Source organism: Gracilinanus agilis, chromosome 3 (assembly GCF_016433145.1).
Source record: "Gracilinanus agilis isolate LMUSP501 chromosome 3, AgileGrace, whole genome shotgun sequence".
In the NCBI taxonomy this organism is placed as follows: domain Eukaryota; kingdom Metazoa; phylum Chordata; class Mammalia; order Didelphimorphia; family Didelphidae; genus Gracilinanus; species Gracilinanus agilis.
The window spans coordinates 72,492,218-72,509,213 of NC_058132.1; the positions used below are offsets into that span (position 1 = coordinate 72,492,218).

At 34.9% G+C, this 16,996-nt stretch overlaps 1 protein-coding gene across 1 annotated transcript in view; it reads left to right on the forward strand.

The window, feature by feature from the left end:
- The window catches only part of LOC123241051 (sorting nexin-6-like), a 47,610-nt gene extending 31,327 nt beyond the window's left edge, over window positions 1–16,283 (forward strand). The window contains exons 4-6 of the mRNA XM_044668760.1: window positions 14,141–14,166; window positions 14,939–15,274; window positions 15,410–16,283. Coding sequence (XP_044524695.1) covers window positions 14,141–14,166; window positions 14,939–15,274; window positions 15,410–16,238 — 1,191 coding nt within the window. The 3' untranslated portion in view covers window positions 16,239–16,283. The remainder of the gene's footprint in view (window positions 1–14,140; window positions 14,167–14,938; window positions 15,275–15,409) is intronic.
- Window positions 16,284–16,996: the final 713 nt, after the last annotated feature.

Here is a 16,996-nt window from a genome sequence, read left to right on the forward strand (position 1 = left end):
CCTTATTTGTGAAATGAGGGCTTGAACTCAAAAGCCTTTAAGATCCCATCTAGTTCTAAACTGATGGCACCGAGGCTCAGCCATGCCCCTGGTGGCCCTTTAAAAAGCAAGACACTCTCTAAGGAGTGAGTTGAGACAAGAGATCTCTTGAAGTGTGAACTCTGGCAGAGTTGAGAGAACTAGCTATAAGAATCCATCTCTTGGGAGGGAGTCATTCCCCTTCTCTTGGGAAAGCTCTTTTGAGCCAAGTGTATTATCTAGCTGTTAAAGGCAAACATACAAATTGGCTCTTTAGAGCTACAGCCTTAGGGTGCAGATTCAGAGTGTCTTGAACTCGAGGCAGTCCCAACCCCCAGGGAACCTCAGCTTTTGTGTGTGAGTTGAAAGAATGCCCTAGAAGGGGCACTGTCATTATTATAATTATAGCAGTACCACAGCACAACTGTAGATACATTATCGTTTTGTTGTGATTGAATCATTTTAATCATGTTGAATTCTTTGTGATGGCATTTGGGGTTCTCTTGGCAAAGATCTTGGAGTGGTTTGTCATTTCCTTTTCCAGCTCATTTTGCAGAAGAGGAAGCTGAGGCAAGCAGAGTTAAACAGCCTGCAAATAGTGACTGAGGTCAGATTTTAACCCAGAAAAATGAGTCTTTCTCATTCCCTCCATCCACAGTGCTCCCAGCAGTCCCACATTATTACGGGGGAAATTTTTTTCCATCTTGTTCAATGAAGTCAGATGGAATAGTCCAGACACAAATTGCTATTATCGTATATTTAAAATTTTGTGGCCAATTGCACAGGTTGATAAAATAACTCCTTTTTACAGATGAATAAGAGTCATGAAATAGTTACCTTCTGTAAGATCACTAAAGCATCCTCAGTGTCATTCCAATACCAAGCAAAATGATGGGGATGGTATGTACTTAATCCTGTTCCCAGGTGATTTTTCATTAGAACCTTATAAATGAAATCTTTTTGTTTTCTTGCAGCTGGGAGCATTTAGTACAGTTATGTGTCTATTAAAAATGTTTTTGAAATGTACAGTTATGTCCAATTGTGGACATTTCTATAATACCTGTTTTCAATAATTTATTGGTTGCCATTATCGAAGACTTATCCAGGTCTGTATTTGTCATCTATCAGTTCATGAGAGAACTTCTATCATTCTAGTCATCCAGTCATGTCCTGTCAAGTAGTAGGTAGATGCTAGATTTTTTTAGCCTATAGTAGTATTGTAGTTTATCATTTCCTTAATCAATATTGAATCAATAAATCAAAGCTCACCATGTTTTCTGGTGGTAATGATTTCATCCTATATTGACATCATAAATCCCTGTTTCTATTAACCTACATGCCTCAGCCATTTGATTGAATTCTCAGTGTATTGGCTGAAACCAATTGGACGTGAATGTCACTTATAGTCTTTTGAGCCGACTCTCATCTTAGTTCTATCCAAAATGTTTTTTACATTTGTGATAAAAAAAATAAAAATATAATTAAAAAAATACACTTGGTTACATTTGGCAACTGCAATAGTATGACATCAGCATTTACTATCATTATTTGGGAAATGCTTGCATCTTCCAAATGTTTCAACTCTTTCCTTGGTTTCAACAACTCGACAATCCCAGCCATCTTCCTCCATTCAGCCTCTTCTACCAATTTGTCCCACCCACTCCATCAATTGCTTTATCTTCTAATTTGTTCCATTTACCTTGTCTTGCCAACTACATTCTTTTTCCTCTCTGAGGATCCATTTCCACTTCAGCTACTACTCTCTAATCTTTCTTAATCTTGTTTAAAACTCACTTTGTTGAGCCCAGAATTAAAATCTGGAATCTGGCTTTGAAATTATTCTCCAAATTTTCCTCAATTTCTCTGGAAATTAGAACTCAACTTCTGACCTTCAGTAGGATCAAGCCTCTCCCAATTAATCTATGTTTTCCTCTCTTTTTGGCTCAATCTTTCTTCTCCAACTTCCCATAGAAACTGGATTATCAAATACCAAATTATTTTTTCACTTTCTAAAAACGAATCATCAGGCATAATGTCCACTATTAATGGGATAGGGAGTAAAATGATGTTGGAGCCATAGGGAACTAGCTCCTGATGAGACACATCCTTGATCAATGCAGCCTGATACCTTCTCTGCAATAGATGGTTTTAGAGTTGCCTAGAGAATGTTAAGTGATTTGCCCAGGATCAACAACATATTTCTATTATGACAATGCCTCTACGCAAATTATGCTGACTTAACAAAAAGTACATGAATGGGGCAGAAAATCAATCCTGAACTTCACCAATGACAGGTGAGAATTCTAACACTGCAAAATACCATTAACAAGAACGAATTATATGTTCATTTTCCAACTACCTTAAATAAATTTACTCAATTTGCTATATAACAATGCCTTAAAATGTTATATAGCAATGCCTTTTTAGCTTTTCAAAATTTTTTTATACCGATTATTTCATATTTTGTACTCTTAACATACTTATGTGATCAATAGTGCAGCCATTATCTCATTTCACTGTTCTGTATAAAATCCCAACTTATAAACTATACCAAAATATTTCGATTCAGGTCCTGTAAGGTGCAATAATGCACTTAAAAGTTTAGTGCACAAAGAAATCTCTGTAAAGGTTTCTCAACCAAATACTTGATCTACTTTAAGTGAAGGAGTATCTATTAAAAAATTAAGTTCTCTCAACTGATAAAACTCTGAGTGAAGACAGAAGGACACATTTTTAAACTTTGTGTGTGATTTCATTTGCAACACGGCTAATATGGAAGTAAGTTTTGGATGACTTCACATGTATAATTGATCTCATATTGCTTATCTTCTCAAAAGGTATAAGGGAGGGAGACAATTTGGAACTGGAAAATTTAAAAAACAAATGTTAAAAAATTTTAAATGTAGGTGGTAAATAATGAAATAAAAATAGTTAAAAAAGATATTCTTTGAATTTATGAAGTTTTATATTAAGAAACAAAGTTTAAATAAACAAACACTATATATTTTAAGCTTTATTTCATCACTCTTATCAAGCACACATCAGAAAACATATCAACAGTGCATCATATGGTAAGTCAGTTTACAGCAAAACTGAACAAGGCAATCGTGTTTACAGAAAAATTTACAGCAAACCAACTATTTGCAACACAGTCAAACTGAAATGCAGTGTTTGTACTTTTAGGGCAAAGGGAAGGTAGAAAACAAATGCAGTCCTTTGCTATTCAATAGCAAAAAACCTTAATACCCAAAAAAGCTTGAATGAAAAGTTGAAAAACAATTAGTGTCCTCGTATACAATTAGAATAAAGCAGTTTATTTCTAGGTGTTGACACAAATCTACATTTACTGTTCTGTTCAATTATTTAAAAGGAAAAACCTTATAGAAGTAGTATGAAACTCATCTAGACCAGACCCCATCCATAGAGCCAAGAAAGGCCAAGACATACACTAAGCACAGAGACCTTCTGTAGAAATGTTACAGAGACAATGCATTGGATTGCTCACTATGCACTGCAGTTTCCTTGTAGTACTGAGGTGAAGGTGGATGTCAGGAAGAGAATACTCCCTATAACTGGCTTTGGTTTAAGTATTCTTTCTCACTTTTTCAATCATAACTTACTATCAAAAAACACAACAGTTGTGTATTTCTGGAATCAGTACAGTAGGTCTTAACAACCACCACCATTTTACTGCTGATAGTGGAGGTAACTAAGGTTAAACCTTCTTGATCATAATTTAATGGATTTCTGAGAGTGAACAAAAGGTAGCAATGGTTGTACTCTCTTTGTAGGAGCACAATCTCTGCTACCCAAGCTTTGAAAAAGAACCCAAAGGAATGTTGAATGATTTCAGGTTTTATGAAAGCAAAGTTAACAAAAGGGTAAATACTATATGAAATTATATCTAGGTTCACATTTTTTAAAGAGAATATTCTACACAGATGCACACATAAAAAACCCTACATATCTTTATAAATAAACACTATTTACTCCAATAATAAGGTGCTATTACTTTGCAGCTAGTGCATACTAATGCCACCTACTATATCCAATGTGCAAATGGAAATACGGAGATGGCTATTTCCCAGTTTATGATGAGTTTACTCACATGGGCGATACCAAACACCAGTTCCCACTAAAGCCAGAGATCACTGAGTTTAAAATACAAAATAAAAACAAAAAATAGGACTAGATGTTTTTGTTTTTTATCCAAACCTGGTTTAATAAGGATTTTATGGGGGGTGGAGGGGGGTTGGAAAAATAATGAATTGTTCTGTTTCACATTCTGAATCTGAAGTGCTATGTTGTTTCTTTGCTTTGTTTTCATGAACTCAATCTACTTTAAGTATGTGTAAGATTAATAAGGCCAGTTGAGGAGGAAATCATTTTCTTCCTATTTCTCTATTTTTAAATATAAGGAACTCTACCCAGGAAAATCAAACAATTCAAAAGTACATGTGGCTTTGGAATATTTTAGATCTGATTCTAGAGATTCAGTGTACTAGTAACACATGAATATTAATAATTTGCATAATCTGAATAATATAAAGTGAAGGGTAATGGGCTGACCAGAAGAAAGGGCAAAGCAATACTAATGAAATAAAAATATTTGCCATAAGGCATGGACATGCTGACAATTAAAAGTTGATTTCAACAGGTAATCCTAAGCCTTTAGTGAAGAGCTCATTATAAAAGTTCTTGATTTATTCCAGTTTGAGTTAGAAGTACAATTTACTTTTATAATAACAGTACTATATAGTGAAAAGAACACTGGGCCATCAGTCAGAGGAACTGGATTCAAACAAGACCTCTAGCACTACCTAGGTGGCCTTGGACAAATCACAACCTCCGTGGGTCTGTTTCCTCATGTGTAACATGAGGGCATTGGCCTAGATAGCCTCTAGGGTTCCTTCTAACTCTAAATTTTTAATCATGCTATTACTTTTGTATGAAAATGTACTTTCTGCCCCCCCCCACCCAAAAACCCCAAAGGTCAATCATCACACATTGAAATTGAGTGAGTTTCCTTCTGAATTTAAATTATGGTTAATGAGAAATGAGACCAGAAAAAAATGGAAAAAATGTCCACCCATTTTCTCCAAGTAATGATAAAAATCTCTCCACTCTGTGGAAAATTTTATTCCTTTTTGGCAATCATTGGATAATATGTAATCCAACAGTTATGCTGCCACAAACAAAACAGACATGGAATATACCTATGAGTTAAAACAATTGAAACAGGTGTGAAATGTCAATCCTCATAAAGCTGGTAAGCGGCAGCAGAGTATTTGCAAAAAAGAGTGCTAGATTTGGGAGTCAGGAAGACGGGCTCAAATCCTGCCTCTGACACTTACTAGCCCTGTGACCATGGACATTTCGATTATTCTCTGTTCTTGTTTATCTATAAAATAAGAGGGTTGGACTCACTGACTTCTAAGATCTCTTCCAGCACTAAATCTATGGTCCTAGCATCCCATGAAGCTACCTAAAGTACAAAGAAAAGTGAAGAGTTTAGGCTATTTAGGAAAAAGAATGGAAAATTTTACAGTAAAAAGCCCCAAAATTGTTATCTTCACTGTTTTGCATTCTGAAGACCATTTGATCCAAGTTGCCATTTGTTTACAGATATACTGTATAGTCCATTTCTCTTATACTGGAAAATGTTTAAATTGTGAAGTTGCTTACATATCCACAGTCCTTGCCACCTACATGCCAATATGTATCATTAGTTAAATAGGAAAAATTTATGGAGAAAGTCAAAGAGGGGAAGATGATAAATGTGGCATTGTCCTGTGGCATTGGATAAAGAAAGTAAACAGATAAATATTGTCACATTTAAAGTCATGATGCTCTACAAGTAAGAAAATTTATCTTAACTGAAAGTATCACAAGAAGTGTGGAACAGTTACATTTTTATAGAGGCTGAATAATTTGTATTTCTTGAGAAGGCTTAAAAAATCACAATTCCCTAAATAAAAATGATATATTGGTCACTTCAAGAAGAAATGACCACATTCTGCATATTAAAAGATGATCCCTGACATCTGTGATACCACTGATGTAAATACAACAATCCAGCTCAAAAACCATTCATCTATGCCTGCTGATACTGTGGCAACTTTAAAAAGGAAATTAGAGCATTGATGATGTTATAGCATAGTCAGACTGATGGCTTCAGTGACTTGATCATCACAAAAATCAAAATGGGAGGGGTGGGAGGGAGAGATGGAATTTTGTCAGACAAACTCTACTTTTTCATCACTTATGGAAGCAGAAAACCAAATAAAGATTTCTACCAAAAAAAAAAAAAAAAGCATAAACAGACTCAAGATAGATTACTACATAACTTATTCTGAAAATTCTGCCAGGGGAAAAGTCAAAGATTTTTTTCTCCTTTTAGAAGGCTCACTACCGAAATGGTTATTAATATTTTCCAGTAAATACAAGGCACTTGCTTAATTAATTCTTTGCGTATCCACATCCGTTAAGCTAAAATTGTTATCTAAGTGCATGTGCACTTGAATCTAAATAATGCCATACCCAGGAGGACTGTATATCCTAGGTAAGTGTTACAGATAAAGCACATGGTAACTTACTGATGAGTCCTCAAGTGCAACTATGCTGATAAATTCATTTCCACAAAATAATGTTTTTTAAAATTCAATTTAAAGACATGTTATGCTGCAATAACTGATGTAGCAGGGTACTGTCTAATAAACTAACTCAGAATGTTCCCAACTTATAAATAAATCTTAAAATTATAAATGTTATATCAACTATATTTGACAAATAATGCCAAATTAATTAGCAGCAGGATAGAATACTCTTTTTCTGGCAGGTTTTAGTGGCCATGGCACTAAATCCCTCATGAAATATTATGTTGAACATTATTATACAAAATGTATTTTTTTTTCCTCTTGGCCTTCTTTGCACATAGCTGCAATGTATTCTAGAAGGCAATTCTAGGATTACTTATAATGTGATCAATAGCTATAACATCAGTAAAAATAATATAATGAATGTAAAAGAGCACATGTTAAACAAAGATTTCAGGATATTTAAAAGGTTCATTTAATAGAATGGCAATCTCAAAACTGTTTAGCAGCATGAATCCTATAAAGGCAAATCCTTACCTTGGTGAAACTTGGGGGAAGAGGGTGACTCAAATAAAGGTAGACTTACTTTCAGCTCAAGTCATAGCAGAAAAGAAACTCCTCAAAAGAGTGATACTGTTGTGATGATTGCAAAGCATGGAAGACATCCAATAGTAATAACTCTAAAGTTTCCTCATTGTGAGAGACTTGATATATTTTAGTTCCCTTAAAATATAGTTGACACTTACCTTTAGTTAGTGCTATTTTTATAAAGTGTGAGGTGTCAAAGTGTAACTCATTTAGTCAAATTGACTTGTTTCCTCTACATATTCAAATGTTTTGAAAGTGACTACTCCCAGCACCTCTCACTGAAGGATTCCAAGGGGCCAAAATAGATTATATGTAAAGGTTTTAAGTAGTCACTACTTTTGTGGAAGCACAGGTCAGCTGTTTAATAGTTATATGTTAATTCTATGGAATAGTTAAATGAAGGAAATTAAGAAAAAATTTCAACCCAATTCTAGTAAGTGCTGGGATGATAGCTGAGGCATAAAATCAGAAATAGAATTACCTGAGTTATAATTTGGCCAGGACGCTGGGGGGTTAAGTGGTAAGATCCCTTTATCCTGCTCCACTAAAAAACAATCAAAAGATCCTTATTGATTTTAAATCATCAAAATCTTGCCCAACGTTTTATCCTAAAAAAAAAAATTGTGAAAACTGTTGTTTTCAAATTTATGTGGTCAGACTTCAAAAGATTAAACTATATTAAAATTAGGATGGGGGAAGACCAGCCAATATCATCTTTGGTAGTAATGCTAAGCCAAATTTCATGAGAGGCCTGACAATTCCAAACACATCATAAAAGGTTAATGGTCTTTGTTTTGTTTTGACTTAGTATTTTTAAAAATTACCTTGGCATCTGAAAGCACTATCACTTAAGCTCATCATACTCTTGTTGATCCCCAAAATTTACCTTAAATGTTTTGTCATAAAACTCTACAGTCTATGTGTTAATCATACAATACAATGTATGGTATGTATACAAAGATGTCACCAGCAGGAAAATCATCAAGTAAAGAATGCAGAGTTCAGCATCAGGATGCCAGCAGCACACTGAATTAATAAACTCAATAGTCTATCTGTAGTTTACTTCTGAGGAGATTTTTGGAGAGATTATAAAGCTACACCTGCTGATGTAGACTACTTTTCCTTAGGAAGAATTTACTTGTGTTCTGTACCCATCAACCTCTATGCTTTCGATGTAAAGACCTGGTATTACTAACCACTTTGGAAGTTATCATCGGTATAAAAGGAAGATGAGTTCATGTTTAGGTAAGTTTAGGTTTTCTGCATCACTGGATCTGTGGGTGAATCTTAAATTTAAAAAGTGAAGCTTTCGGAAGGAGATTAAAATAATAAAGGTTCTTCATTTAAAAAACACATGGGAGCCTCACTATATTGGTATCTCTGGGGCACATGCCATAGGACCATCTTATAGATGAGACTACCTTTTAACAAAGTCCTTTCAGTACGTCAATAAATAAGGTCATCTACAACAAATACTATTTTATGGGGAAATTCCAGTATGCCTAAATAACACTAAATAATCTAGGTGGCAAACACCGACTGATTTAAAACATTAAAAATCCTCACTCTAAATGAAAATTCTAATTACAATTAGTGGCCTGCACATGTCATACACAAGGCAAGACTATGAAGAAGGTCACTGCTATCAGTTTCCAGTCTGGAAAGAACAAGACATTTTCCTTTTTACAAAAACACTTGGTTCATATAAGGGAATAGACAATTCATATTATTATACAATTTTTTTACACTCATTGGAAGTTGAAAGCATCAGTGCTATCTATTGATATTCACACTTCCTAATTTTAATACAGTGAAATCCTTTAAAGGAAACATATTAGGGAAAATAGTCTCAAGCACCACCATGAAGAACAAAACTGCATCAACAGAATATACATCTAGTGAACTCATTAATATTGAAATCCTTGTTATCACATTTGATTAGTAGCTCAGATTCTGAATCCTTAGAGCCAAGTACAGACGCTCTTCTCTTTTTGCTCTCCACCTCTCCATTAACAACACATCTCTATTGCTTCCTAAATCATCTACAATCCAAAGCCAGTCCACTCTGCTCCTTCAACTGCTATTTCTACCAAAAAGAAATGAGAAAACATTAAAAAAGAAAATTTTAATTATTTGTCCTTCTTTTCCTTTTTCCTATCTTCCCCTTTTTACACATTTTATATAATTCCATCCTTTTGATCCCAGTTCAGTTTTCTTGCAGCAGAGAAAAGCATAGCTCAAGAAGTCTTACTGCTGGGCTTATATAGGCCCTACAACAGACTGGATGATATGAAAACGTAGGTGTAGCAAAACTCCTAAAGTAAATAACTTCCTCAACTCCTTAGATTTCACTTTAAGAGGATTTCAATGTACATTTAAAAAATTACAGTTTAGATTTTACTTTTCCCCTTCTCATTATTCTTTCAATCCCAAAGTTTGCTATAAATTGCTCAGGAAATAATGGCCTATTTTGAAATTCATAGAAATTATAACTGAGCACCTGTGTTACCAAATTTAATTCTCAGATCTTAAAGCTTCAAAACACATAGGGGAAAAATAACAAGCCTAAACTGTATTAATCAACAGAACGTACATATTTGACTTTGGCAATCATACACACACACACATACATACACACACACACACACACACGCACACGCACACGCACACGCACCAGGCGTAAAAATTGTGCAAGATTAATCATTAACTTTCCAATTTAAATGTCTCAATTAAAATTAAAATATTTAGGTAGCCTCACTGCAGTCTCTTTAAAGGAACATTCAGGGCGGCTATAGTGCTCCTTTTAAAAAAATCACAACTTCATGTTAAAAACCAACTAGTAAATTACTGCCTAAGCACTCATTTCTTAATAGTACTAAGAACATCCAATGCCAGTTATGATTATCAATTAGAAGAAAAATTACCTGACAAGACAAAAAGAAAAATCTCTAACTGGTGTTAACATCCTAATATTTTTGGTGAAACATTCACTGGAACATACCATCAATAACTTGCTCCATGACTATAAAACTGAATTACTCTTTTCTGGATTCTACATTGAATGTCAGCACCTGCCCTACTGCAGAGACAAGGGACGCCACATATATGCTATAAAACACCTCGGTGTTTAGGCAGAAGATCCTGTCCTACCCAGTATGAAATATGATTTAGTTTGCAATCACTGTTTGGAAAACGCTTTAGGCCAATAGGATTAAATATACAAATTACTCCTGTTAGGATGGTAAGCTTCTTTTGCATTCAGATGGAAAACACAATAACCTAGAAAATGGAAGAAGAGGCGCAAACAAGTCTCCTGATAGCAGGTCAGTGATTAAAGCAAGGTTTGGTACAGGTATCCCCTCTTATAGGCACTCAGTGGGTAGAATGTGGCCACAACAAACTTCCCATCAAACATCCTTCCAGTCAGTAATTTTTGGGCAGCTTTGGAATCACCTGCATTTGCATATTCAACGAAGACCTAAAAAGGACAGAAAAAGTAACATTAAGTTTAGTACATCAGAACTTCATTGGAGCATTTTCTTAAAATACAATTCAATTCTAGAGATCTCCAGTTAAAATCTAAATGAAAATAGTGATATTTTTACTATACAAATAGCAACAAGCTAGATATTGTTGGCCACGAAAGACAGGTTTAGATGATTCAAGAAAGCAACGCATATTGTCCTAGATACACCTTCAACTTTTTAGGAGAAGCACTGGCCAAAGAGCCCTTAAATTCAGCCTAGTGACTTGTCATCACAGAAATATCTAGTCTGACACGTGGAGATCATCCATTCAAACGGCAGTTACAAAGAATCTATAAAGAACCTATATGTTGAGTCTACTTCTCTGTCCTCATCTGATCCAGTGTTTCCATTCTCATCTGAGATGGAAAGTAAAACTCTATCTTCATTTTGCCATTGTCTGACGTGATAATCAGTTTTGTGCTTCTAACTCATTGATGTCACATAAGTATAGAAAAGGGTAGGAAATATTTCTGTAGGTTCTTTCAAAAATTAACATGAAAGCTATAATGATTTTATTCTCTAGATCAGTGATTCTCAAAGTGGGGAATACTGCCCCCTGGTGGGTGCTACAGCGATCCAGGAGAGCGGTGATGGCCACACTTTTTTTGGATTACATTCTATTCTGAGTTCAATAAATAGTTTCCTAATTTCCAGGGGGTGCTAGGTAATATTTTTTCTGGAAAGGGGGCAGTAGGCCAAAAAATTTTGGGAACCACTGCTCTAGATGAATGGCTTCCTTTTAAATGGTAATATTGAGTATCATATTTGATTCAGAGTCACCCCTGGATTTCCCCCTATAAAAGCCACTTTTAGTAGAGATTTTATAAACTTCAACAAATCCTGGGGAGAATCTGTAATTTAGTATAAGAATTATTCCCCAGTTCCTCCATCATAAATTCCAACTTGGCAAGAGATGACCAAAAATTATATTGTGGTTTAAAAGAACTATTTTTAAAGAAAAACTTCTCAGCCACAATTCTAATATCTTTCTCACAGGTAGTTCTTGAACACGAGATAACTAAGTTTATGACATGACTAGTGATTAAGGATTTTGCTAGTATAAAGTTTCTGTATTTTTTTATGCAGTTAATTCAGGTTTTCAATAGTTGGCTGTCACTGCTGCACTTATTGCCATGAAAGACAATAGATGACTCAAGAAAGTGATGTATATTTTCCTAGACAGTACTTCAACTTTTTGAGAGAAGTACTAGCCAAATAACCCTTAAATTTAGCCTAGTGACCTGTCATCTCAGAAATATCTAGTCTGATCTATAGAGATCTTATTCTAAGTTACAGAGTTCAGAATATACAATTCTTTTTATGTATAATCTTAAAATTTAAGAAAAAAAATTGATGTCAATTATAGCTTCTTTGGTTCTGGCTCAAACCAATTCACTAGGTTTTTGTTTAAAAAAAAAAAAAGGAATTTGATCAGTATTTCATCAAAACACTTGAGTAAATTTTAACTCTATATATTTCATCCCAATAGGGTATATTTTTTTCTCCCAAAGAAATATTTCTGAGCTTAAATCTCATTTGACAAGGCCCAGGCAGAACTTCAAGATTGCAGAACAGCCTCTAAATTATAGAAATAATCAATCAGAATTAGTAGAAGTATTTTCTCCCTAGCAGGTTTCTATATCAATTAAATCACTGGTTCAGACCAATAACCCCTGCCCAAATCAAAAATTAATTCCTGTATTGAAACAGGTATTTCTTAAATACCTATGCATTTATGACTCAGAAAACCAAGTTTTAATGCTTACCTCTGCCAAATATTACCTCTGTGACCTTGGGCAAATCACTTAACCTATGCAGGTTTCCATGTCCTGATCTATAAAATAGGATAATATTGTTTTGGGACATATGTGAGAGTGTGTGTGTTTATATGTGTGTGTGTGTGTGTGTGTGTGTGTGTGTGTGTGTATCTTTGTTCTGAGAAGGAAATGACATAAATATGAAAGCACTAGAAGATGTACATATGTTTTACAAGTTCAGGTTATCATTTTTTAAATGACCTTAATTGTACTAGGACCTAAAATTCTCAAGATTAGAACTTAGATGTCTTACAAAACTTCTGACAATATTTTATGACAGTCTCATGGCTTCATTCTGCCTTAAAGGTCAAAAATATTTTAACCATGCATTTGGAAAATGCCTTTTGTTCCCTGAAGATGGCATTTGTCCATACTATGAAAGAGACAAATGTTTCTTGTCTTCAATATTTTTAGTCTATCTTTATCCTCTCTGTTTGGCTTTCAGCATGTCTAGAGGGGGAAAATGATTCCATCTACAATAAATCCAAGGTCACCTAGCTAGAGACAGTGGCAAAGCTAGAATCTCTTGATCTCTCCAAGTTCTCCTCTCACTACAACATATGTCACTTCTGGCAATATCAAATATGACAGAATGTGATGAGGGAAGAGTTCTATGAAAATTTTAAACATGCATTAAGATGAAATTTTTTTTTTTAAATCTCACCCACCTTCCAATCAATCAATAAGCAGCCACTATGCACTAGGCTCTGAGGCTATAAAGACAAAACAAAACAATTCCTGGATTCAAAAAGCTTACATTCTATTGAAAGGAAACAATATCCAGGAACAACAAAGCAACACAGGGAAGACGGGAGCCCACATCCAGCCTCAGGCACTTACTAGCTAGGTGACCTGAACAAGTCACATAATTTCTCTATGCCTCATTTGTATCTCATCTGTAAAATGAGGCAAGAACACCTTCCCCTCAGGGTTGTAGTGAGAACAAAATGAGATGGTGTTTGTAAAACATTTTGAAACCTATTATAATTATTATATACACATATAAGTAAATATAAAGCATTTTTATAGATGCTTATCTCTCACATTAGGACATAAGCTCCTTAAGGTAGAAACTGTTTCATTCTTTAAATTTGTTTCACCAGGGCTTAGCACTGTTCCAGGATCAAAGAAGATAAAGGTTTGTTGATTAAAAAGGTAGCTGACATAAAAGGTAGCATATTGAGGTGGTAGAGGTAAAGGAACGTTAGAAGTGTTGTAAAAGTGAAATTGGCATAACTTTGCAAATGATTGGATATAGAGGATGGATTGAATAGTTGAAGATGATTAAAACCTAGGTGATTGGAGAGATAAGTATGCTCAACAAAAACAGGCAAGTTTTAAGATATTTGTGGGTCATTCAGTATCAAATATGTCAAATAGGTAGTTGGTGATGCCAGATAAAGTCAGTAAGGATGAATGTGTGTAGATCTGTGAGACACCCGATATAGGTGATAATTGAATCTGTGGGAGCTGATGAGAGGGAGGGGGGGAGGGAAGGAAAGGAGGGAAGGGAAGGAGGGAAGAAAGGAGAAGGAAGGAGGGAGCGAGGGAAGGAAAAGAAGGAAGAGAAGGTAAGAGGGAGGAAGGGAGGAAGGAAAGAAAGAAGGAGGAAAGGGCGCCCTAAGGACTGAGGGAATAGGATATGAATAATGATACAGAAAAGGAAAAGCAATTTAGTACACTCCTGGCAGTCACAGTTAAGTCCAATAATATGTAGCAATGATGTTTTATTAATAATAGAATTGGTTTTTCTTTCTTATTTCCATCATCTGAGAAACAGCTTGGCATAGTGGCCAGAGGGTCAATTTTTGAAGTTACAAAAACCTAGGTTTCAATCTTATCTGAACATAGATTGGCTGTAAGACCACAACAAAATCATTTATCTCCCCTTGTCCCAGTCACTGGAGATCATAAATTATGGATAAAGTACTGATATGCATCCATAGAGGGAGTTTTCCACACATAAAATAAGTCTGGATTAAAATAATTCATGGTCAATAAAATTATGTCGTAATGAACTTTGATATCTAAGAAGCAGAATGAGATTCTGTCTTTCCTGCTGTTTTGACAATAATAAAATTTTTCCAGAAATAAGGAGGCCTCCTCTAAGTCAATGACCTTCAGATTTCACTTAGAATCATAAGATCATATTATATGGAAGTGAAAAGAACCTCTAGATTACATAGGACAATGGCTTCACACTAGAGATGTGAAAACAGAGGCCATCAAAACCACAACTGGCGAGATTTCGCGCTCAGATTTCGCGTGCGTTCTTGACTTAATGGGGTCCTAAGTCTTGCTGCTCTCAGGAACAGGTCCCGGAGCTGCTGATGACTCGATGGGTGCCCCAAACTTGCTCTATTTCTTTTTAGCTGGGTTCAGAGCTATAGCTTAGAGCAATAAATGTAGATCTTCAAAGTGATGCTGCCCTGCAAGTGGATATTTCTGATGCTCTTAGTGAGAGGGATAAAGTGAAATTCACTGTTCATACAAAGAGTTCATTACCAAATTTTAAACAAAATGAATTTTCTGTTGTTCGACAACATGAGGAGTTTATATGGCTTCATGATTCCTTTGTTGAAAATGAAGATTATGCAAGTTACATTATCCCACCAGCACCACCAAGACCTGATTTCCATGCTTCAAGAGAAAAACTACAGAAACTTGGTGAAGGAGAAGGGTCAATGACTAAAGAAGAATTCACAAAGATGAAACAAGAACTAGAAGCGGGTTGGATAACACAGAAACCTTGGGTTTCTTCTACTGCCACCTCCATCCTCTGCATCCTTCTTTTTTGTCTTCACTGAATGACTACCCTCACAGAGATCAAACTTCTCCCAACATTGATCCTGCTGGTTTCCTATGAGTATTTGGCAATATTCAAGAAGACAGTTGCAATGCATGAAGTCTTCTTGTGTCGTGTTGCAGCACACCCTATTTTGAGAAAAGATTTAAATTTGCATGTCTTTTTGGAATATAATCAAGATTTGAGTGTACATGGAAAAAATAAGAAAGAGAAACTTGAAGATTTCTTTAAAAATATGGTTAAGTCAGCAGATGGTGTCATTGTTTCAGGGGTAAAGGATGTAGATGATTTCTTTGAACATGAACGAACATTCCTTTTAGAATATCACAATCGAGTTAAAGATGCATCTGCTAAATCAGATAGGATGACAAGGTCCCATAAAAGTGCTGCAGATGATTACAATAGAATTGGATCTTCACTTTATGCATTAGGAACACAGGATTCTACAGATATATGCAAATTTTTTCTTAAGGTTTCAGAATTGTTTGATAAGACATGGAAGATAGAAGCACGAGTATCTGCTGATGAGGACCTCAAACTTTCTGACCTTTTAAAATATTACTTAAGAGAATCTCAAGCTGCTAAGGACCTCTTGTACAGAAGATGTATGTCACTAGTGGATTATGAAAATGCTAATAAGGCATTGGATAAAGCAAGAGCCAAAAATAAAGATGTTCTACAGGCTGGAACCTCTCAGCAAGTGTGTTGTCAGAAATTTGAAAAGATATCAGAATTTGCAAAACAAGAACTTATTGACTTTAAGACAAGAAGAGTTGCTGCATTCAGAAAAAATTTAGTGGAACTGGCAGAACTGGAACTAAAACATGCAAAGGGTAATTTACAGCTGCTACAAAGCTGCTTAGCAGTGCTAAATGGAGATATATAAACTGCATTCCATGATCTGGTTAACAAGGGTTGCCTTCCTTTTGCATCTTGTTGTTCTTGACAGCCTCCAGGCATTTACCTAAAGCCATTGCAGGAAAATAATCATCTGACAAAGTGCACAAAATCTGATTTTAAACAATGGATTAATACTACCCTCAAATGATTCCTGAGTGTATAATGCAACTCTGCTCAGAAACACATGTATTCAACATGTACATTTATTTAATCACTGTATACTTTTCTTGTTCAAAAACCAAAAGTTGTTTTTCTTGTGAAAGTAGGCAATATAATTATGTTCATGTTATGAATATACTTACATACAGCTGCCAATCTTTTTTTTTGAGTTATCCATTTGAAGAAATGGGATCTATATTTCCATTGGCTATTTTTGAGTACTGTTACTATAAAGCATTATTTACTCATATATACTTGCAAAAGCATCTTGATTTGGCTTGTTTTTAGTTAATGAACATTTCTTAGAAGTTTTAAAATATGTTATGTAATCTTTTTCAGTATGATTTGTGAAGAAAAGCAAATGCATTAGTATGTTTGCCTTAACTTGTAGACTAATCCTTATTGTAAAATAAACAGTGATAACAGTGATATTTTTAAACTATGTAGTCATTGTATCACTATCTGTAAAATTTGCAATTGCGGTAGTAATCTACTCATTTGTTAGGCTTTACAAAGCAGGTTCAGTTTTTTTTTTAAGTAATATATTGAACCAAGCACACCAGTCTTGCAAAAAAAAAAAAAAAA